Source organism: Lotus japonicus, chromosome 2, assembly GCF_012489685.1.
Source record: "Lotus japonicus ecotype B-129 chromosome 2, LjGifu_v1.2".
Taxonomy (NCBI): Eukaryota; Viridiplantae; Streptophyta; class Magnoliopsida; order Fabales; family Fabaceae; genus Lotus; species Lotus japonicus.
This window is the reverse complement of record NC_080042.1, coordinates 43,855,376-43,880,043: the sequence shown is the minus strand read 5'-3', so window position 1 is coordinate 43,880,043 and position 24,668 is coordinate 43,855,376. Positions and strand designations below refer to the sequence as shown.

The 24,668-nt window shown below is 38.9% G+C and overlaps 2 protein-coding genes across 2 annotated transcripts; one reads left to right on the top strand and one right to left on the bottom strand.

The window, feature by feature from the left end:
• Positions 1–8,402: 8,402 nt before the first annotated feature.
• LOC130735400 (salt stress-induced hydrophobic peptide ESI3) lies at positions 8,403–8,969 on the top strand. Its single transcript, XM_057587406.1, has 2 exons — positions 8,403–8,605; positions 8,744–8,969. The coding sequence occupies exons 1-2, from the start codon at positions 8,525–8,527 to the stop codon at positions 8,825–8,827; spliced, it is 165 nt and encodes a 54-aa protein (XP_057443389.1). The 5' UTR covers positions 8,403–8,524; the 3' UTR covers positions 8,828–8,969.
• Positions 8,970–14,182: 5,213 nt separating this feature from the next.
• Positions 14,183–15,489, bottom strand: LOC130735399 (uncharacterized). Its single transcript, XM_057587405.1, has 2 exons — positions 14,570–15,489; positions 14,183–14,454 (listed from the first exon to the last, which is right to left on the bottom strand). The coding sequence occupies exons 1-2, from the start codon at positions 15,457–15,459 to the stop codon at positions 14,433–14,435; spliced, it is 912 nt and encodes a 303-aa protein (XP_057443388.1). The 5' UTR covers positions 15,460–15,489; the 3' UTR covers positions 14,183–14,432.
• Between the last annotated feature and the right edge of the window lie 9,179 nt (positions 15,490–24,668).

The following is a 24,668-nucleotide window of genomic DNA, read 5'->3' as shown; positions in this document are numbered from 1 at the left end:
AACTCGTTTCCCATGACGACATAGTTCATCGCCCTGTACTTTGTTTTTCTATCTGTGGTGCCCACAGGATTTTGCAAGTAATCGACAATTGGCTTTCTCCAATCATTAGGTGCCATATTGTTAATGACCAGGATGTCGAGGTCACAGGGGTTTAGTTTTTCTTTGACCTCGATGAGCTCTTTCAGCATAAATTTATTGACCACGTATCCTGACGCGATTTGTGCCAATTCATTGGCCTCTTGATTGTCTATCCTGGACACATGGCCTATTCCAGCCTCGTCGAATTTGGCCAACAAATTATTCGCTTTCGTGTAGTATCTAGCCAGATTTTCACTAACGCATTTGTATTCCTTGGTAAGTTGCTTTATCACCAACTCAGAATCTCCTTTTATAACAACATTCTTTGCCCCCAGGGCTATCAAGATTTCGAGGCCTGATATTAACGCTTCATACTCAGCCTCATTGTTCGAGCAGTTACTCTTAATCCTAAACTTGAATTTCGTAGGGATGCCCCCTGGGGATACCACGAACATCCCGATTCCGGTTCCATTTTTATGGCTGGAACCGTCGAAAAATAGCTTCCAAGGTTGGATGCCCACATAGTTTACAATTTCTTTAGGCAAGGTATGATTTGCCAAGAAATCGGCAATTGCCTGCCCCTTAATTGCTTTTAGTGGGGCATAAGTTAGTGAATATTCGGTTAGGGCCAAAGCCCATTTACCAATTCGACTGTGCAAGATAGGTTTGGATAACATGTGCTTTATTATATCATAATGAGAAAAAACCATTACATCGATTGGCTTTATATAATATTTCAGCTTTATACAAGAGAAGTACAAGCATAAACACAATTTCTCAATTATGGTGTATCGAGTTTCAGCGTCATTCAACACCCTACTTAAGTAGAATATGGCTCTTTCTTTGCCATCCTCATCTTCTTGGGCTAACATACTTCCAATGGTTTCATCTGTGGCTGAGATATACAGCTTCATTAGCTTCCCTCCTATGGGTGGTGCCATCACGGGTGGCTTAGACAAGTACTTTTTGAGCTCATCAAATGCTTTTTGATGTTCTGCTTCCCAGCGGAATACATCTTCTTTCTTAAGTCGAAGGAGTGAGGAAAATGACTTTGTCTTCTCGCTGTGGTTGGCAATGAACCTCCTCAGGAAGTTGATCTTTCCTAATAACGACTGCAGTTGTTTCTTGCTGGTTGGTGGACTTGTGTCGAGAATGGCTTTAGCTTTGTTCTTGTTAATCTCGATGCCCTTTTTATGCACCACAAAACCCAAAAAATCACCTGCAATAACACCAAAGGCACATTTAAGGGGGTTCATCTTTAAGCCATATTTCCTCATCCTCTCAAAGGATTTCCTTAGATGGGATAAATGGTCATCCCTTGATGGGGATTTCACCACAATATCATCGATGTAAACCTGCATGAAAGTTTCAATAAAATCATGAAAAATGGTATTCATTACCCTTTGGTAGGTCGCGCCAGCGTTTTTTAACCCAAATGGCATGACCACCCACTCATATGTTCCCAGGGAACCAGGACATCGAAAAGCTGTCTTCGACACGTCTTCTTCTGCTATGAAGATTTGGTTGTAGCCTGAATAACCATCCAACAAGCTTAAGTATTCGTGGCCAGCAGCTGAATCCACCATCATCTCGGCAATGAGCATGTGATACTCGTCTTTTGGAGTGGCAGCATTAAGATCTCGAAAGTCAATGCAAACCCTCATCTTTCCATTCTTCTTGATTACTGGGACCACGTTGGCTAACCAATCCACATATCGAGCTGTCCTGATAAATTTGCACCTGAGGAGCCTTTCGATTTCTTCTTTGATTTTTACCAACACATCTGGATGGAAGCTCCTAGGTAATTGCTTGATTGGTTTCTTATCTTCTTTGATGGGTAACTGCAATTCTACCAGTTCTCGACTAAGTCCTGGCATTTCATCATAATCCCAAGCGAAACAGTCTTTGAATTCTTTGAGTAATTTCACCATCCTATCCTTTAACTCTAGGTCAATAAGAGCACTAATGTATGTTGGCTTCTTTTCTGAGCCATCACCCAAGTCCACTTCTTCCAAAGGGTCCTGTGCTTCCATTTTCTTGGAAATGTCGATCGTTGGCTTCTCGAAACCCAATGGGCTATCATCGCAGATGCAATCCAGCCTTAAATTACGGAGATCTTCAAATTCCTCGACCCTCTGCTCGTCTTCTTCCAAGCGCGTGTTATCCTTATTTGTTGTTGCCTCTTCCCGAGATGTCATTTCGACAGGCAGAATTGAGACATTAGCTTCTTCAAAGTAATTTCACCATCCTATCATTTAACTCTGGGTCAATAAGAGCACTAATGTATGTTGGCTTCTTTTCTGAGCCATCACCCAAGTCCACTTCTTCCAAAGGGTCCTGTGCTTCCATTTTCTTGGAAATGTTGATCGTTGGCTTCTCGAAACCCAATGGGCTATCATCGTAGATGCAATCCAGCCTTAAATTACGGAGATCTTCAAATTCCTCGACCCTCTGCTCGTCTTCTTCCAAGCGCGTGTTATCCTTATTTGTTGTTGCCTCTTCCCGAGATGTCATTTCGACAGGCAGAATTGAGACATTAGCTTCTTCAATAGCCATTTCTTTAGCCATTCTTTCGGCCTCTAAGGCCGTTCTTATTTTGTTTTCGGCTGCGTAAGCCGAAATTCGAGCTATGCTCGAATTAATCATCTTTACCACTGGTTTGCCACTCGATAGTGGCATCTTTTTCTTCATCGCTGTGCCATCCACTCATGGCATCAGGCTTGCATGCTTCACTGAGTACTCTGAGTATGGGTTGAAATATTGATTAGCCACTGTGTCCAAAGGAGCTATGGTGGCTAGGCTTTTCTCGAAATTCTTCTTACCAACGTAACCTGTCTCTGCTAAGTAGTAGCTTTGATCTGCTTGTACATTTTCGACGACCCCATCAGATTTCCAAATGGATATACGTTGGTGCAAAGTCGAGGGTACTGCCCCCACGCCATGAATCCATTCTCTCCCCAGCAGCAAATTGTAATTAGCCTTTGAAGGGATCACAATGAACAGTGTGGAGCGGGCCACCGTTCCTACTGTTATGTTCAACATGATTTCCCCCAGGGAAGAACCTGTCTTTCCTTCATAATCAGAAAGTACCATATCATGTGGGATTAGATCTGTTTCAGTTTTACCCAGCTTTTTGAGCATAAACCCAGGCATCAGGTTGATTGCAGCTCCACCATCGACAAGGACCTTATTAACTCCTTTCTCCTCGACTTGGGCCCAAACAAATAACGGTTTCAAATGGCTCTTCATCTGCTCGGTTGGCCTTTGGAAAATAGCTCTCTCATCCTCGACAGATCCTCTCTGCATCACATAATAACACAAGGGGTTGTCGTCTGGTTCTTCCTCGACATAGTAATCCTCTTCACTTTCTGTAACCTCTGATATTTTGTCGAATTCAGCAGATAAGATAGACACTATGCAGATGATGTTGAGGTCTTCTCCATCGCTGTCATTGAAATCTTCGAGCATATCTTCATCCTCGTCTTCGACAGCGTCTTTCCCCTTTTCCTTGTTCGGGTTTGGTGGCGCAGTTGTTCCTTGTTTAATGGCGTGGTCCAACTGATTGATAATCGACGCCACACTAGGTTCGTTGCGAGGGTTGTCTTCTGGCTTTATGTCCCATAGGGAACGGAACTTGCCACCTCTTTCCCTTTCAGCTTTTCTTTTCCTCAGAAAACGCCTGAACTGAGTCCTGGTCATTTGCTCAGGAGCATAGTAGTTCCCAGAACCATAGGAATAGCTTCGCGACACGCGAGAGTTGTTGATGTAAGAAGATCCCTGGCCTAGGTCGATTTTCTGCCACTTCTGGTGTTGTTTTGGCCTTGGGGGTGCTGGTCTGAACCATTGGTTTTTTGGCAACCCTGCATCAGGGACGTAAGTCTTGTCTTTAATCCTCGACTTCTAGCCTTTATGGCCATCGAGTTCCTGGCCTCTTTCAATCCACTCCTCGTGGGGATATTTCAACCTTCTAGATACAGGCACTTTCTGCTGATAATGTTTCTTTATTTCAGAATCTTGGTAGGCTTTGGCTGCAGACTTATTGAAGACTGCGCTGCATCGAGGGCACAGCATGACTTCTTTCTCGCCATCTTTGCTCCGGGATAGAAATTCCACAAGAGTTTCTCCAGCCTTGGGGTAAATTTCATCTAAGCTCACCTCTTTCTCGACCTCTGGCTCTCCGACAGCAATGTTTTCCTCCTTTGCCTCCCCGAGTATCAGGCCCAGATCTAACTTTTCAGAAATGTCAACCATGCCAATGTAGAAAGGTTCCACATAGTTGGCCTCGGCTACCTGCAACGGATCAGAGTCGATCTTCATTTGGCCTTTGGCTTTTTCATCATACTTGAGTCTTCCTGAATCCAATGCCCCCTGCACAAGATCCCTGAAACGAACACACTGTGAGGTCCAATGACCAAAAAAGTTGTGATATTTGCAATATTTCTTCCCTTTCCTCTGTTCAGGAGAAGGAAGCTTTTGGTCTTTAGAGACCACAAGTAAACCATCAGACACCAGTATATCATAAATTGCATCACACTTGGTCACATCAAAAGTATAAGTTTTCACAGCAGGGATCGCGTTTTTGGGGTTTTCTTTCCCAAGTTTGTTTTCATGTGGTTTCAATGCTTTACAAACATAAGGATCGCCTGGCTGGAGTTCAGCCAGATTGACATCATTTATGTCGACATCCGTGGAGACCTCTCGATAAACGCATGGGCTTTGACACACTGGGTCGGTGTCTATGTAAGCTACCTTTTCTTTCTTTGGCCACTTATTAGTTTTGGCCCTTTCCTCAGACTTTTCAGCCTTTAGTAATTCGATGTGCCTTACTCTATCTGCGAGCAGAGACATATCTCGAATATATTGAGTATCGATTTTCTTTCTAATAGAATACTCTAGACCACCAGCGGCTAAGACAACTAGCTCGTGTTCAGGGACATGAGTGAAACATCGAGATTTAAGCATCCTAAACGTGTTTAGATAATCATCAATGGACTCTGCTGGCTTTCTTTTAACACTAGCCAAATCTTTCAAACTCACTTTGCACTCTCCCCTAAAGAATTGCTCATGGAAAATTCTTTCTAATTGGGCCCATGTATGAACTGACCTCGGGGCGAGGGTGGTGAACCAGGTAAACGCGTTCTTAGTTAAAGAACTCGGGAAGTACTTCATTTTTAAGTTTTCGTTGATGGCTAAATCCCCTGCTTCGATTTGGTACCTAGCTATGTGTTCTACAGTGGACTCTCCTGAATCCCCAGAGAACTTAGTGAATTTGGGGACCTTCCAGCCTCGAGGAAGTTCGGATTCGAGAACCTCTTCTGTGAAGGCCGACACAAAATGGGGTCTGTTCGCAAAACCCACGTTGAAGCCATGTTGGTTCAACAATTGTTCCACTACAGCAGCAACATTTTGTTGCCCCCCAGCGTTTTGGTGTCGAATTCTTTCTAGTACACCATCAGCATGTTCTTCCCTGTTCACCATATACACATTTTGTAATGGTGGTTGCGCTGCCTCATTCCCCCTAAACAAAGTGTTTGCCCCCACATCTTGGTGTTGTGGCGCTTGATAGCGCACAGGAGCAGGGACATGGTTAGGCAATGGGATTTGGTTAACCCCTGGTGCCGGTTGAATTTCGACCCGTGCCCCCAGGGCCGTAGCCAAACGATCCATCTGACGTGCCAAATGCTGATTATTGGCATTATTGTTTTGGAGCACAGGGTTAATTATTTCGCCTATCTGACGAGATAGCATGTTAACCATTTCATGGTTACTATCATCGACTTGCTGCCTAATGGCTTGAAGTGAACCAGTGTTCATACCTGTAGACAAATAAATTTGTGAACTAGACCCAGGAATAGGGCCAGGAGGACTAACTCGACTACTCCCTAAGTTCAACATTGTTCCATTTGCCCCAAAGGGGGGTATGCTGAATGGGGGAACATTCTCAGGGAACGTCGAATACGTGCCTTGTATGCCTTGCATCACAGATATAGGCATACCATAAGGCATGTCTCCTCTTGTAACCGTTGGAACAAGTTGTGCCTGCACTGATGTGGATACAGGCATTTCTGCAACTGCAGAAATTGCCACGTTCTGGGTTGGCATGGTGGTGCCAGGCCCCATCCCAGTAGACACTTCTTCATTACCGCTACTTCCCCCGGGACTGCCCTGATTGCCCACATTAGACCCTTGGGGGGAAGTTCTTCCTCGATTACTTGCCATACTCACGGTCTTACCACTTCTCAGGTGCATATAACACGTAAATCACAAGTAAAGCAAGTAACAAATACCAGGTAACATGCAATACAATAAACACACAAAACGCTTCTGTAAAACTTCGTTTTCACAAAAACGGTCCCACTGGGCGTGCCAATTTGTTTACGGTGATTTTTGGTAAACAAATATCCTCTTAGTTCGACTAAAGGAAGTTTAGATTCGGGGTCCTTTTGAGAAAACGTCTTGCCAAAGTGTTGTGTGTGAGTTAGTATTTTTCGACAGTGATGATCGGTTCAAAAGAAAACTGGATTTCATTAAGTAAAGATCAATTACATGAAGTCACATAAATCAAAGTAACACGAAAACTACAAGAAACGTAGAATTCGACAAGAAATTGCATAAAGAAACTGGAAATTAACAAGCTTAATGCAAGAAAACTAAAAGGCTGGTTCTGCAACGTACTCCTCCATCATCACACCTTGCTCCTTGAGTCTCATTGATGCGGACATTAGAGCTTTCTGGTGAATTTTCAGAGTTTGAGTTGGAAACACATTTCCTGACGCAGCTTCTTCTATTTATAACGTTGTTTCCTTCCCCACGTTCTTGGCGGTTTTTCTTCAATGTGTATGGGCTTAGTGGGTTTGAATTTTGGCGTCTTACCCCACGTTCAACCAGAGATTCTGAGCACGTGATTTTAATTGCCACGTGGGTGGTCTTGGGTCGTGGGTCACCGTTGCCATTCGTGGCATCGTGGGTACACGCACGTGCTTGTAATTGCCCATCACTCGGTAACTGTTTCCTTAGCCGAGTTTATCGACTTGTCGAATTTTCTTTTACTTCCTTGACTTTGTGGGAGTGTTACCTAACGAACCTCAAGTCTCACCATGGTCCTTTCTATCGAGAACTCGTCTTCCTGGCACCGGTGTCGAGGATCGTGGTGTTAAGGATTTTAGCTCAACATACCCTTAGAATTTCTCTCTCCAAATTAAAATTTTTCAAATATAACTACCTCTTTCATCTTAAATATGAGGTTAGTATTAGAAACAAATATTAAATGTTGCATTGGTATCACAAATTGACTTATAATTAGAGACAAAAAAAAACTAAAAAAATATGACTTATAAATGGGGACGGAGGGAGTACTTCCTAACAGTCTTGGCCTGAACGTGGTTTCTTGAAAGCAAATATTGATGCAGCTTTTTCTCAAGTATATGGCACGGGCTATAGTTTAGTTTAGTGGTGAGGAATATACAAGATGATCTTATATTGGCAGCAAACTATCATCCTGTACTCCAAACAAACGTTTCTTTGGCAGAAGCTTTGTGTCTAAGATGGGCAGTTCAGCTTTGCTTGCATATGGGTCTTGCAAATATAATATTTGAGACTGACTGTAAGTCTGTAACATCCTTACACAGATTTAGAGTTCCACCGCTCACTCTTTTTTCTATCTTCATAGTGTTGTGGAACGTGGATGATTGCAAGGTGCTGATCATGGATGGCATTGGTGTCCACCGTCTTGTCTACTTAAAGTGAAATTGTAATATATATGGCGGCAGATTTTATGTCTAAATTTGCTCTTAAGAACTTTAATAATGTATGGATTGAAGAGGTCTTCCGTCTAGGTTCTATCTTGTTAGTTGACCGCTCTACCACCTCATTGTCCTATTAATGCTAAAGTCTAGTTGGAACTTAAAATAAAAAATAAAAAATTATAACACGACAAATTCATAAATTTTATTTGAATGAGCACCTGTATGGTAATTAAACTCTATAATTGTGTATATCCCAAATGTTGCTTAACGGAATATTTATAGAAAAAAAATTCCAAACAAAAAAACTGTCTATATACATGTCATTTTAAATCAAAAATAGTTTTGAAAATAAATATTTTTCAAATTATTCATATTCATAAAATACTATTCTAATTCATTTCTGACCAAAATTTCATGATTATTATTCCTCCTTTTCTTACATGCTTTCTCATCCCCAGCAAGTTGAAGGAGACAGGAAAAAGTCACACCTGTAACACACGTGTCGTTCAATGTGCCTACAATTCTGCCATAATACCATTGTAACCGTTTTCATTTTTTTTTTCCAAAACTCAACTAGATGGCTTCTATTTTCTCTCTCCCTGTTCACTGATCTCAAACTGAAGCTTTACCATTGCCAAATCTCATCTCATTCAATCACTATTTGAGAGAAAGAAAAAGCATATAAGAAAATCATCTAGAGGATGGGTTCAGAAACTTTCCTTGAAGTGGTATTAGCAATACTGTTACCACCTGTTGGTGTTTTCCTTCGCTATGGCTGTGGAGTAATTTCTCTTCATCCTTTTCTCTTTTTTTTGTTTAACCTTTCTCATTCAAACTGTTTTTATTTTATTTTTTGAGTTTATTATTTGTTGTTTTGGGATTAATTTCATTATTTGTTTCTCTGTTTTGAAATAATGCAGGTGGAGTTCTGGATTGATCTCGTACTGACCATACTGGGATACATACCAGGGATTATATATGCCATTTATGTATTGGTTGGATGACACTCATATAAGATGAAATGTAAATTTCTCTTTACTAGAATATGTGTAATTTTGTAGAGACAGCATTTCTACATTTTATTTTCTGTTGTCTGTTAGAATAATATGCTTTGTTGACACTTCTATTCCACTTATATTTGAGATAAATGGGAACAGAATAGTGGGAAATAGATGATATGATATCTGATATTAGAAGAAGTACATAGAGATATAAACAAATTAGTAAAACTGAGATGGAAGAGAAAAGAGAAAAGAAAGTGAAGTATTAATAAAACATTACTCTATCTTTTATTGATATAGGAGGAGGTAGATAGAAACTGTTTTATGTGCATTTTTCCTACCATTTGTTGGAAACAATGCAATCAATCATTTGAAACTCACCTAAATTGAAATATATATGTGTCACATCTACATGTTATTTTGAAAATGTGTTGTTGTTCTCCTATAAAACATCTCAAAATGGAGCCTAAAAATAAGTTAGAGATGTTGTTAGACTGTAATTCTGTTAGTACTCTGTTATGATTAGTTTTTGTTCCACAATACAAAAAGAAAATGTCTTCCATTTTTAGTAGAAAGCTATAATCTTTTTTGTTGGCAACATCTGTGACTGGCATCCAAGAGCAGATTTGATTTACATATCCTTTTAATGCAATGAAAAAAATATTGTTTTGTTGGAAAAACTAAGACTTGTAGAATCAAGTGTGGGGAGTAAAGGAGGTAATTAAGTTAAAATTTAGACTAATCAATTTCAGATTAAATATGTTTTTAGTCCATGAATAATGTAATGTAATTTGGTTTCTATAAAAGTTTATCACGTGGTGGACTTAGTTAGATGGGGTTCACCACGTTTGGTATTTTCTGTCCCCTTTCTTCCACTTCCTCCTTCCTTAATCCTTACCACCTTCGGCAGCGCAACTATGGCTCAACCATCTTTTAATGGCTTCTTCAACCTGGGGCCCCCTCTTTCCTCCCTTTTCCCTCTTTTCTTAAACCTCCCTTTCCTCCTCATTCAATATTTTTGTAGAAACTTTCTTCTTTAAACTAGGAATTTGGCATTATCCATGAAAAACTGCATTCCCTTTTACAGCATTCGTTTTTTTTTTTTTTTTTGATAAGCATTCGTAATTCCGTACTATAGAAAATTTACTAAAATAATAAATTTGGGATAATAACACTCCACATTCAATTCTAATTAAGCTTTCAAAATATTAGTAGCTAATCCAATTGTAAACACTAGATAGCAACCTAAGAGGGGATGAATTAGGTTTGCAACAAAATAATCAATTTAAAATCGCAAACTAAAAGTTCAAACCAATCGGAAGCGTAATCAAAGACCTTAGAATGAAATCAAGTATAACAACAAATTGAAATGCTGAAAAGTAAAGAGATAAGGGTTAAGAAGATCACAAACAGATATCTCCTGGTTCACCTTCAACCACTGAAGGCTACATCAAGTCCGTCTTGTTAGATTCTTTTGATCAGTGGAAAACACAAACAGAAACTGAACACGTGAAAACCAGCAGACAACAGACAAGGCAGGAAACAATCAATGCAACATAACAGACAAATAAGCCTATAATTAAAATAACAAGAGAATGAGTTCAGAGTAGCCTGGGTTGAAGCACGCTAGGCGCTGTCCTTAGAGAGAAAACGCCCCAACTGCACTGGGTAGATTAAGAACTTGATGCGCTCCTCTCCCAAGATACGTCAACCCGTTGAATCTGTCGTGTGCAGCAATAGATCCCTGAACTAGATGAACAAACAGTGCTCTTTGAATATTGATTAATGGAAAACCAATGAAAATTAGGGGAAGAAGAAGGCAATTGTATGTTCTGTTTTTCTGGGTTGAGAAAAACGTTTCAAGACTCCTTTTGTAAAGCTTTTGTGCCAACGTGCAGCCAGAGAAATAGGCAACGTGAGGAAAAAATAAAGAACGTGCAATGGGAGTGGAGAAAGTTTCTATCAGCTATAAAAACTGAATTGAGAAACAAAATCCCTAAAAGTAGGATAAGGGTTTTGAAATAAAAATCATATCAAAAAGATAGCTTTAAAAATAAAATATCACTAACATAAAATAGGATTTTAAATTACCTAGATATGAAATTTTCCAACAATCCCCCACATAATTTAAAATCCAGAAATATTTTTCAACATTCAAAGAGCACATGACATTGTATATTCAGCATGAGGAACCTTCCGGGTTTGAGCCCCACACCTAGTGCATATGTACCTCCGCTTGAGTAGATATGGAGACTTGATTGTCTTGAGCCATATCCACTAAAACCAAACTTAAGAACACAACACATACAATATAGTTGTTCATTCAAAGTTCTCATCAGTGGTTGCGCGTTACGGCCTTGCGCATGTATCTTGTTTCGTGAGTGTCACTTAGAGATAAGCCCAAAATCTCACAAAGGCGGCCCCACCTCCACACTCACTAGGTGAACCCTCAAAGGGTGATCCGTGACCATCACCCCTACAAACCATTGTCATTGGGTCCATTAAGAGGTAATTCCAACCTCAACCTTGAAATTGCCACAGTTTAAAATTCAAAGTACACCATGTCATAGAAATGGGACACGGAACAGCTCCGTCATATAAATATTTTGGTGTACCATAATCAGCAAACAACTTCGTTCTTACCCGTTGAACTCCTTTCATGGGATCGCCTTTAATTTGGAGGCGGGTGTCCGTTGTTGCGACTAATTTATGGGCTTTAGTCCCATTCCCCTCGACATTTCAAGTACTTGATGACGTGTCAGGCCTTTTGTAAGCGGATCCGCAAGATTGTTTTCTGACCTGACAAAATCAAGAGAAATAACACCATGAGATATCAAATTTCTAATAGATTTATGTCTCACTCTAAGATGTCTTCTCTTTTCATTGAAATTTTTGCTATTAACCTTAGCTATAGCAGATTGGCTATCACAATGCATTGAAATTGGAGCTATAGGCTTATTTAACAAAGGCAAATCACATAACAGATTTTTTAGAAACTCAGCCTCATTAGTAGCAGTATCTAAACTAATAATTTCAGCTTCCATAGTAGAACGTGAAATAATAGTTTGCTTTGCAGATTTCCAAGATACTGCACCTCCAGCCAAAGTAAAAACATAACCACTTGTTGATTTAGTTTCATCAGAATCAGAAATCCAATTTGCATCACTAAATCCTTCTATAACACCGGGAAAACTAGTGTAATGAATGCCATAATCAATGGTTCCCTTGAGGTATTTAAAAACTCTTTCTAATGCAGTCCAATGAGATTCATCAGGATTATGAGTATATCTCCCTAATCTACCAACAACATATGCAATATCAGGTCTAGAGAAATTTGTCAAATGCAACAAGGAACCAATAATTTGAGCATATTTAAGTTGTGAAACACCTTCTTTTGTATTTTTCTTTAATTTTACAGCAGGGTCATAAGGTGTAGAAACAGGTTTGACATTAAAATAATCAAACTTCTTTAACAGTTTTTCAACATAATGTGATTGTGTTAAAACAATGCCATCATCTTTCTTTATCAATTTAATGCCCAAAATAACATCTACAGGACCAAGGTCCTTCATATCAAAATTTCTAGACAAGAAAGATTTTACATCTTCAATAACATGCAAGTTGCTCCCAAAGATCAATATGTCATCCACATACAAGCACAAAATAACACATTCACCATCATCAAGTGTTTTCACATACACACATTTATCACTATTGTTAATTTGAAAACCATATGAAAGAATAACTTGATCAAATTTTTCATGCCACTGTTTTGGAGCTTGTTTCAAGCCATATAAAGATTTAACAAGTTTGCAAACTTTATTCTCTTTTCCAGGTTCTTCAAAACCTTCAGGTTGATTCATATAAATCTCTTCTTCTAAATCACCATTCAAAAAGGCAGTTTTAACATCCATTTGATGAATCTTTAAATTAAAAACACAAGCAAGAGCAATTAAAACTCTAATGGTAGTGATCTTAGAAACAGGAGAATAAGTATCAAAGAAGTCAACACCCTCTACTTGGCTACACCCAAGAACAACTAGCCTAGCTTTATATTTCTCAATGGAACCATCTGTCCTTAGTTTTTTACGAAAGATCCACTTGCAACGAATACTCTTACAACCAGGGGGAAGATCAGTTAAGAACCAAGTTTTGTTAGCTCTTAGGGAGTTCATTTCATCATTTATAGCTTCCTTCCAAAAAGGAGCTTCCGGGGATCTAACAGCTTCACTATAATTTTTAGGATCATCCTCAAGTAAAAGTGTGCAAAAATCAGAACCAAAATCTGTAGCTTTTCTAGTCCTTTTACTTCTCCTAGGTTCATGTTCAACATCTATATTAGCATCATTACTGCAGGACAAACCAGAACTAGAGCACTCATCAACTGGTCTAGATTAGCTACTTTTCATTGGAAAAATATTTTCAAAAAACACAGCATCACGTGATTCCATAATTGTGTTGTTAGAAATTTCAGAAATCTCAGAGTTTATAACCAAAAATCTATAAGTAGTACTATGCAAAGAATATCCAACAAAGACACAATCAATAGTTTTGGGTCCTATTTTCCTTTTCTTGATAATAGGAACATTGACCTTTGCAAGACACCCCCACACTTTGAGATATTTCAGATTTGGTTTTCTATTTTTCCAAAACTCATAAGGTGTCTTATCAGAATTTTTATAAGGAATTCTATTAAGTATATGACAAGCAGTATGTAAAGCTTCACCCCACAAATTTTTAGGTAAACCTGAACTTATAAGCATAGAATTTACCATGTCAAGTAAAGTTCGATTTTTTCTTTCAGCTACACCATTAGATTGAGGAGCATAAGGAGGCGTAAATTCATGAACAATACCATGCATTTCAAAATATTCACTCATTTCAGTAGAAGCATATTCTCCACCTCTATCAGATCTAAGAACCTTAATTTTCCTTTCTAACTGATTTTCAACCTCTGCTTTATATGTTTTAGATTTGTCAAACAGCTCACTTTTATGATTAATTAAGAACACATAGCAATATTTAGAAAAATTATCTATAAAAGTGATGAAATATCTTTTACCACCACGAGTTAAAACATCATTGCTATCACATATATCACTATGAATTAATTCAAGCAAGCTAGTTTCCTTTTCAACACATTTATTAAAAGGTTTTCTAGGTTGTTTCGCTTGAACACATATTTCACATTTTCGTTTTACATCAACAGACATCTTAGGAATAAGATCAAGTAGCATCATTCTTCTAACAGAATTCAAATTAACATGTCCAAGCCTACCATGCCAATAATTAGTGCACTCTACATTGGAGACAATCAAAGAAGAATTTCCAGAATTTTTATTAGATGAAAAGGGCATAACATTCAACTTAAACAGACCATCACAAGTGTATCCTTTACCAATAAAAACACCAAATCTAGAAATAACAGCTCTATTTGACTCAAGTACAAATTTGTAACCTTGTTTGACTAACAAGGAACAACTTATTAAATTTCTCCTAAAATCAGAAACATGATAAACTCCATTTAAAACAAGACTCCTTCCAGAAGAGAACTCTAAACTAATTTGGCCTTCTCCAACAACATGTGCTACACTCCCATTCCCCATGCTCACAGTTCGTGTACTTGATTCCTGGTATAAAGAAAAGAATTTTTTATCAGTACACACATGAACATTAGCTCCAGAGTCTAAAAACCAATCATTTGAGTTAAAAACAAAGTTTAACTCTGGGCCAGTGACATTTTACCTGTCAGATAGGGAATTGGAGGCAGCACCCACAGAGACAACATTGGCTTCAGGCTTATGGGTAGACATTGGTTGACGACGACGTTGAAAACAGTTCTTAGCGACATGATTCGTTCGTCCACATATAAAGCAAAAGGTCTCATTCCCTTGAATTTTAGCCACATGCCTATTGTTGTTATTAGGAGCATTGTCTTTATTTTTAGAGAAAGCTGGTTTTTTGAAAGACTTATATCTGTTTGGCCCATGCCTATTAAAGGACTTTAAAGAGGATTTACTAGAGCCTTCAACCATGTGGACTTTAGCTTGAAAATTAGAGGCTTGCAAATTCTTTTGAGAAAGACGATGTTTTTCCTCAATACGCAGACAGATAAGCAACTCATCAAAAGTAAAACCTTCAGGCTTATGTTTCAAACTTCTAGCAAAATCAGACCAAGAAGGAGGCAATTTTGAAATCATGAAGGTCACAAGCATGACATCAGGCAAAACAATTCCTTTCAGTTTCATGTCATAAACAATATTTTCAAACTCATGGATTTGATCTGACACAGACTTCTTATCAACCATATGAAACTCAATCATTTTTTCACAAGAATAACGACTTAACCCTTTCTCAGCTGAACCATATTTCTTTTCAAGGGCTTCCCATAACTCAACTGCAGTTTTGGTATGACAAAATATTTTATAAATATTATCAGACAATGCACTCAAAATACGACCATGACACAAGATATCTTTATCTGTTGCATCATCATTAGCATCCTCTTTAGTACTAGCAGGGGTTTTAGTACCATCAATTTCAACAACCTCTTTAGATGATGATGTTGTTTGTTTTCCAGTTTTAGAACCAGAAATCACAGAGAACAGACTCAACTCAGTAAGCCAAAATTTCATTTGTTGTTGCCAACAATAGAAATTTTCACCACTGAATTTTTCAGGTTTGCTAGACATATCCTTAAGCATTTCCATAGCAGACATTTTGAACAGAACAAAACACAGAAGATGTAGACAGAATTAAATTTTTCTCTCTAAGAATGTTAGATTCTTTTGATCAGTGGAAAACACAAACAGAAACTGAACACGTGAAAACCAGCAGACAACAGACAAGGCAGGAAACAATCAATGCAACATAACAGACAAATAAGCCTATAATTAAAATAACAAGAGAATGAGTTCAGAGTAGCCTGGGTTGAAGCACGCTAGGCGCTGTCCTTAGAGAGAAAACGCCCCAACTGCACTGGGTAGATTAAGAACTTGATGCGCTCCTCTCCCAAGATACGTCAACCCGTTGAATCTGTCGTGTGCAGCAATAGATCCCTGAACTAGATGAACAAACAGTGCTCTTTGAATATTGATTAATGGAAAACCAATGAAAATTAGGGGAAGAAGAAGGCAATTGTATGTTCTGTTTTTCTGGGTTGAGAAAAACGTTTCAAGACTCCTTTTGTAAAGCTTTTGTGCCAACGTGCAGCCAGAGAAATAGGCAACGTGAGGAAAAAATAAAGAACGTGCAATGGGAGTGGAGAAAGTTTCTATCAGCTATAAAAACTGAATTGAGAAACAAAATCCCTAAAAGTAGGATAAGGGTTTTGAAATAAAAATCATATCAAAAAGATAGCTTTAAAATAAAATATCACTAACATAAAATAGGATTTTAAATTACCTAGATATGAAATTTTCCAACACGTCTTTCTGATTTGGGGATTTTTCCACTATGTAAATGTTGTTTAGTACAAGTGTCACATCAAGACTCTCAAGAACACCCTCAAGAAAGCACACCACTTCTTTCTTTACAAAGCACACACCAAACTCTATGGTGGACTCTAACTCACCCGATTCAAAAGGATCTTTTCCACTATCACCCAACACTATGATGATCGACCTTCACCAAACACTATGATGGAACAAGAATCACTCAGATTCTAAGAGAAGAAGAATTTTACCATGGCTTAAGATTTCTCTACCCAAAAGATAATAGAATCCCTTTCAAGTTCACTCTTAAGCACAATATCACTCAAGGCTCTTAGTTTTCTATTTTCTGAAACTTTACAACATTTTGGTCTGAGAATTCACGGAAGAACATGTAACTATAATCTGAAAGTTGTGTTTTGTTTTCAGAAATTAAAGATGTATATATAGATTATTTGTAGAGAAACATGATGGTTCAAACTACTGATTGAATTACAAAAAGTATGAAGTTCATTTTTTTTAACGTTGAAAACAGACATGTCCAGAATTAAAGTAATTTTAATTTTGCAACGTTAAACGTTTGCCTGGCTGATATCAATTCGTTGCAGTTTCGTAGACAACCGTTGGCTTTTTTTTTTTTTTTCAAAAACTTTTTAAAAACAGTCTTTTTAAGTCACGAACAGATTTTTCAATTTAAACTACCAATTGAGTATAACTATGAAAACATGGTAATATAAAAAGCATGTGCAAAAGATAACGAGGTCATAGGAAATTTTCTTTCCATTTATTTTGCAAGTATGAGAATCTCCAATTGGTTTTAATTTCTTTTTACTCAAAACTTTATCACGTGAACAAAATATATAGCATGTTCTAATATTTATTTATATATACTCATACACCTAGTAAACTTACTTATAAGTACTCAGATTTTTACTCCCACTAAATAAAATCTTGTGACTTAATTTTAAAACCTATTTTAGTGATTTTTATTTCTTTTAATTTAGAAAACTCTTTACTCTTGATTATTTAATTTTTCATGAGCCTTAAATGACACTAAAATCAAAGTGAACTTTCAAAGGCAAAGACCTATAACTAGAAAGCCATAAAACTTATCTATGAAACTTGAATTCTTGAGCATTCCAATCTTCATGATCCTCAGCCTTTTTCTTCTTTGTTGATATTGTTGTCTTCATCAAAACCTAGCCAAAGTCAAGGAGAGGCTCTTCTTCACACCATCTACTAATAGGTGGTCCAGTTAGGGAAAATAAGCTGCCTAATATAGAAAGACCACATGAGCTGAATAGCAACTGATCAATAAGCTAACAAGTTATGCATTTGACAAAGTCAGTTGCCTAATTGAGAAAGTCCAATTAGCTTATTAGTAGCCTATAATTTAACACCTTGTGACCGAGCTGGCAAAAATCATCTATTTGAGAGTTTAAATTGACTAATAACGCTGATCTCACAACCGACCTATTAGCCAGATATTCATTCATTCACACACATATATATGGGGAGCACATCAGGTAAGAGAAGTGGTTTATGATGAGAGATGAGAGCATTAATTACTATCCATCGGATCAAAATGAATGGTCCTGATTTGAACCCTCTTTTAAAATTGCACGTGACTTCCTGTACTTTCCTTTTTTTCTCTACTTCTGCTTATCAAATTAAAAATAAAAAAAAAAGTTTCATCTACATCCTTATTTCTCCCACTCCAACGACAAATCGTCTTTCTCCCTCAGTCCCACCTTCCCCATTCTTATCCTTGCTCCCCCTTCGACCGTTTCCTCATTAAAATCGCCGATGGCGAGATTTGGCACAACGCCACCGTCGTGGACCATGAACGTTCCTGGATGTCATCGGTGAGGTGAACTCCATGACCACATTCAACCGAGATGATGTTGATTGTCAATCCACTGATCTATAACATGGGGTTGCTCAGATGGTTCCGGGAGTGAGTAAGCGGCGGAGTGGAGGCTTTTGGCGGTGGAGGCAATGAAATGGAGCCAGTTGCGGTGGTGGCGGTGCTAGATCCTCACCTCCACTCCGCCAAAATTGATTTTTGAAAAGACCCCAATTTTTCAATCGCTGTCAATTTCTCTCCATTGAAGTTTGAGAAAAGGGGTTCATGTAGTTTTCAATTTTTTGCAAAAAATGGAAGATTTGGAGCTTGGTTACATGTTTCAAGGGGCGGTCGCTGCTCGACGGTGGGGTTCACCGTTATTAGCATAGCAGCAGCGGCGCGGCTGAGTTACCATGCGACAGGACTCAGCGCCGTTTTGAGAAGCTCCTGGGTGAATTCTTAAAGGCTTTGCAGATGTGGGTGAACAGAGAGAGCGAGAGAGAAGAGAGAACAGGGTCACGTGCACGTTTTCTATAGTTAAAACAAGACAGATTTGAATCGTTTATTTTTTATCCAATGGATAGTAATTAATGCTCTCATCTCTCACCATAAATCACTCATCTCACCTGATATGCTCCATATGTTTTTTTTGATAAGCGATATGCTCCATATATATATATATATATATATATATATATATATATATATATATATATATATATATTTATATCTATTTGCCAACAATTAACATTTATCAAAATTTAATAATAAATATAAACTATAACAGTAATTTTATTTTACTAGTGTTGGTATCTACTTAAAATAATCACCAACCATATTCAAAATCTAATGGATGATTGATTGTTTCACGTGGTACGTACATGCTACCGAGTCGTATATATATATAAAAAATGGTTAATGGTCAAATTAGTCTCTGTCTTTGTAACGAGTTTTGATTTTAGTCCCTCCCTGGAAAATATTAAGCGATATCTCCCTGCGTTTGCATGCATTTTGGTATTACTCCTCGCCGGAGGGCGGAGCTCCGGTGAGATTGCCTAGTGGCAGATTAACGCTTATGTGGCATGCCACGTGTAATTTTTAAATGAAATTTTAATTCCACGTGTTAATTAATAATTAAAATAAAATAAAATTATTAATTCAAAATTACAAAAATTATTTAACACTAAATTATACATAGAAAAAAAAATTAACCAAATTATTATTCACTTTGTAATTATTATTATCTTCAGCATGAGTTCATTCCCTTCACCTTCATCCTCTTCATCTTCATTATTCAACCACCCCCAACCCTACCTCCCAAAACCCATTAAATCACCCTGACCCCCACTGCCAAAACCCCACGCAACGAACCCAAAGAGGAATTGGAATTTTGAAACCCTAGATTGAACCTGTGGAGTCCCTTTTCAGAAAATACCCAAGCCCCACCCCCACCCAGAAACTGAGCCCCCAAACCTCATCCAGAACAAAAGAGGAAGATGAATAAGCAGAAAACAGAGGTGCGATGGTTGCAGATCTATCCCTCTACCGGATCTAGATGGTGGCCATCACAAAGGTTGAGGCACAGATCTGGGGTCTGGGATGATTTTCAGGTTTTGGGGTTGGTTTTGGGGTTTTTGGTGGCTGGGTGAAATGAAGGGAGAGAACAGAGGAGGTCGTGGTGGTTGTGGGCTACGGCGGAAATTCGGCGGTGGTTGTGGGTGAGGGCGGAGATTCACCTGTGCTACCATTCAGATCTTTGCCTTGGATAATTCGAAGGATTGTGGCTAGGTACACATGCAGAAGATTTTCTACTACCCTCGGTTGGCTTTTTGCTGGTGTTTTGGGGCTTTTGATGATCAATGCTGTGAATGTGGTGCTTTCGTTAGTATCTGTTTGAGATATTAATCTAGTTTTCTCTTTTTCCCTTGGCTTTTTTCTTTTCTTCGTGTTTTAATTGATCTCTTCTTGCTTTGCATAGGAGGAAATTTCTGGCATTCTTTTTCTATGTAATATGTTTTTCTTTTTCTAGCAATTTTTAGTTTTTTTTGTAATTTTTATATTAAATTAATTATGTTATTTTATTTTAATTATTAATTATACATGTGGAATTAAAATTTCAATTAAATATTACACATGGCATGCCACATAAGCGTTAATCTGCCACTAGGCAATCTCACCGGAGCTCCGCCCTCCGACGAGGACTAATACCAAAATGCATACAAACGCGGGGAGATATCGCTTAATATTTTCTGGGGAGGGACTAAAATCAAAACTCGCTACAAAGACAGGGACTAATTTGACCATTAACCCTATAAAAAACTTGCAAAAGCTATTGGCTTTATCAGGATGTGAAGGTTTTGCACCTAAATAGAATTTCCTTCCTAGAGTACACCATGAATATATAAAGATTCTAACTCATATAACTACCTGTTCATCTTTTTTTATATTTCTCCTCTTTTTTTTTCTACCCCATCTTCCCGACTTATTTTTTGAATAATGCGGAAAAACCCCAATGGGGTGTTTCTAGACAGCGTGACAATGGGATTGGACTCGCGTGGGTTGAAGTTTAGTTTGGGATTCAAGTGGGGTAACACGTATTTGAATAGGACTTAATTTCAATGGAAACAAGGGAATCGCGTGGAGCCACACAAAATCTGTATGATGCTGATGTGATGGGAGACCGGAGGCAATACTGAATTTGTGTTGATCGAGGCGAACTTAAAGAATTCAACTTAAATGAGGCGAATTCAACAAAATTAAACTCAAATGAAGCGAGTTCAATGTTACCTCAAGTCAAATGAGGCGAATTCAAAAAAAAAAAATCGAGTCATGTGAGGCGAATTTAAAGCTCAGATCTTCACTATAAAAATTGAAAATTTCAACAAAGTTTCACTCCAAACAACTATTTAGCTCTTCTGAAACGTTCAATGATAGAGCTTACAAGGCAGTGAAAGTATGATGTTTGAAGGCCAAAAGAGGTCCATGTATATATCTAAAATTCAACATCACATTCAACAACTTGAAGAGGAAAATTCATGAGAAATTGAAACTCCAAAGTAACTAAGTTATTTCGACGGTGGCCTTTAGGTTTTTTTCTTCGTCTAATCCGGTTAAATATGCAGGTCTTGAGATAGTTGATAATGAAGATGTGAGAGTCATGATGGACAACTTTAATCAGCAGTATGTCATGACCATGTTGGAGTCGTGTATTGGAAATGATGAGACAGGAAGTTCATCGGTACAAGTCTCAACCAATACGATGAGCACTTATCCAACATTAACAGACGAGGTCATTAGAAAAATTGCGACAACAGTTGAACCCGAGAGCATTCCTTTGGGTGTAACAGTTAACTTGGATAATGATGATGATGATGATGTCTAGCTACCGTAAACGTCTTGACAATTCTGGCATCACGTTTTCAGAACCCGACGACGACGAAGATGAAAGAATGGTCGAAGATGTCAGTGGAGATTCATTGGACACGGACCAAGAGGGTGTTTGTCAGAATATGTTGTATCATTCCAAATTGTTGCATTACCCGATCGAGTTGATGTCATTCAATTATATGGAAGTTTATCATTGGTGTCACACATCTCCACAAATCAATATTTGCCAGACATTGTGCAGGTAGCAGCTGCAATTTTTTTTTTTTGATAAGTCAAAGAATATATTGAAATGAAGTACAATGGGTTCTTCAACCCAATACAAAGGAGCAAGAAATAGAAATTGCACGAGAGGGAAGAAATGTACAACTGAGAAAGATCCCCTTGGAAGCTAGGCTATATAAATAATGCCTCATTAAAACCTTACTAGAAAAACTCCATTGGAAAAAACCTAGGAAAGGAAAAAGAGTACAAAATTTATATATACTGAAAGGCTTAAAGGGTCCAAAGGCCCCTGAGATTACAAAGGGAATCAAATCCAGGACCTATAAAATTATTTCATCAAATTGGGTCCCTAAAATTTTTTTTTAATTCAATTAAGGCCAAATGCTGCCACAGCCCAATTTTGTCCTAGTCACCTTTACCACGTGGTTTTTTTAATTAGAAAAATTACTTAAAAATAAAATTTTAATTCCAAGTCAGTTAAATAAGCAGAAAAAAAATTAATAAAATCATAATCTGAATAAAATCTCTAATCTAAACAATAACCTAAACTAATAATATTAAATCCCTAATCTAATTCCCCTCAATTCAGCCCCAAATTCAACCCTCTGCATCCTCAACCCTCTTCAGCACCTATTCTAACTCTTTCCCCTAAACCTAAACCTAATCTTCATGATATACAACAAAAACCTAGATCCATTGAAACATTAACCGTATCTGCTTCTTCTTCCTCAAAGCATCGACCACAACTCCGGCCGGAAGGAAACCTAAATCAATGGAAGGAAGGAAACACATATCTTGGTGGTGGTTGTGTGTGGCCTGAAATCAACCATCGGCTGCAACCATCACCTCAGACCACAACCACCGTCTCTACCCCTTCCTTTTCCCAGATCTGAAATCGTCCCCTCCTTTCTCCACCTCCAACACCACTATGTTCTTCTCTCTCACCACCACCACCATCACCAGATCTGCAAAAATCGAACCACCACACACCAACACCACCCACTAGTCACGGCAACCCCAACTCACCAGCAACGGGGCCGCACCAGATCGTGGGTGAGAAAAACGATGGATGTTGTTGGCTGAGAAAAGTGGTGGCTAGTTGGATTTAGCTATGGTTCTATGGTGGCCGGTGTACCTGTTGCAGCGGGAGCGCCGGTGGTGTGGCTGTTAACCGTCGGTGGCTGTATAATTTTTGTTTTGCTTCTTCTGGGGCATGTTGGTAATTGCTTTTAGATCTGGTTATATGGAAACGGGGATGGAGAAACTGAAGAGCTTTTTGTGACAGAAGATGAAGAAGAGGATAGGGTTGGAAGAGAAGGGTTGATGTTGAGGGATCAAAGAGTGAGGTAAATGCATATGACATTGTTCTGATATGGAAAAGTTATGTAGTTTTGATTTCCGATTGGGAAGACCCTTTATTTGAAGCTATGTACTGTTTTAAGTGGAAAACAAATTTAGCCTTTGAGATTTGGGTGTGGGTTTACAGTTCTGGATTTGGGTGTGGGTTTACAGTTCTGGATTCGGGCCCGTTTGGTGCGACGTATAGTATAAGGCCTGATAGTTTAAGACCTGATAGTATTAGGCCTGATAGTATAAGCCCTGATAACTTTCTTATACTATCCAGCGTTTGGACATACTCTGTATAATTTACCATATCGTTTAAATTTTAATGCAATTTTATGTTTAATGAAGTATTGAATAATGATATATAATAAAAATCAAATATGGAGGTGATTATAACGGTGGTGGCGGTGGTGATGGAAGTAGTGGTAGGTTGGTGGTGGTGGTGGCAATGGTGGTAGGTTGGTGTTGGTGGCGGTGGTGGTGATAGTGGAGATAAGTTGGTGGTGGTGGTGGCAACGATGGTGGTTGTGGTGGTGGTGGTGTGGCAAGGCGGTGGCGGCTACGGTGGAGGCAATGGTGGTGGTGGTGGTGGCGATAAGGTGGTGGTTGTGGTGTCGGTGGTGGCAACAGAGTGGTTACGACGATTATGATGGTGGTGGCTGTAACACCCCGATTTCGGTGGCGTCACTTTAGTAACCAAAAGTAAACTTAATGCGGAAAAACGTGAAATATTTTTTTTTCGATAATAACTAAGACAAGACTGAATTAAATAAAACCCAAAAGCGAAAAGCAATAGAACTAATATACAATATATAAACAGCCCCCGCTGTAAGTAACAACCTCGTCACGAGTAACCTCCAGTGACGGAAAGAAAAGTGCAACGCCCGTAGGCAATATATACAAACCAAATGAAAAGGGTGAAGTGCCCGCAACACCATCCCTCAAAACTGAGAATCAGCTGACCCAATGGCCTGAAATAAGACCTCCTAAGTCCAACCAACTCTCTGTGATTCCCGTAAGGAAACCACACAAAAAGCTATAGGCGGATCTACCCTGTCCCCTAAGTAACAAATGAAGCAAGACTGTCAGAGCTAAAACTCTACTCCTACACTAATCCTAACTCGAGGAGCTCAAACCAACACTCAAAACTATGTGCTAGCATGATCGTCGTCTGAATCAGAATCCAGAACGACCAAGTCTACCAACCCTATCCGTCCTCCCCTCGCAACCGCAGTACGCTCCGATGCTGGACTCACGGGCTTAGGGCCCGAACCCTGATCATCAATGATCGCAACAGAGGGTGCACTAGACCCTGCCGAAGGCACTCCCACTGGAATCTCCTCTGAGGGATCCTCCTCTGAAGATGACAGTGGCGGCGGTGCTCCTCCGAATCCTGGTCCGCAGTGAACGCCCGGTGGCAAGTTGAAGCTGATAGAGCATCGCCTCAACACTCCTGACCTCAAGAGTCCTCCACTGTCCACGTGGTCCTCCATGATGCGCCCCGAATACGTCGCTCGATGGCTCGCGGGGTCAACCACCCACGACCCGGGGTCGTCCTGATCTATCATCTCGTACCTAATCCCCCCCGAAGGGTGGACCATGGTGAACCAGTCCG

Coding starts and splice junctions, on each gene's coding strand:
- LOC130735400 (XM_057587406.1), top strand. CDS start 8,525: ATGGGTTCAGAAACTTTCCTTGAAGTGGTATTAGCAATACTGTTACCA. Junction 8,606..8,743: donor TCCTTCGCTATGGCTGTGGA/GTAATTTCTCTT, acceptor GAAATAATGCAG/GTGGAGTTCTGGATTGATCT.
- LOC130735399 (XM_057587405.1), bottom strand. CDS start 15,459: ATGAAATTTTGGCTTACTGAGTTGAGTCTGTTCTCTGTGATTTCTGGT. Junction 14,455..14,569: donor TCCAATTCCCTATCTGACAG/GTAAAATGTCAC, acceptor TCTTTATACCAG/GAATCAAGTACACGAACTGT.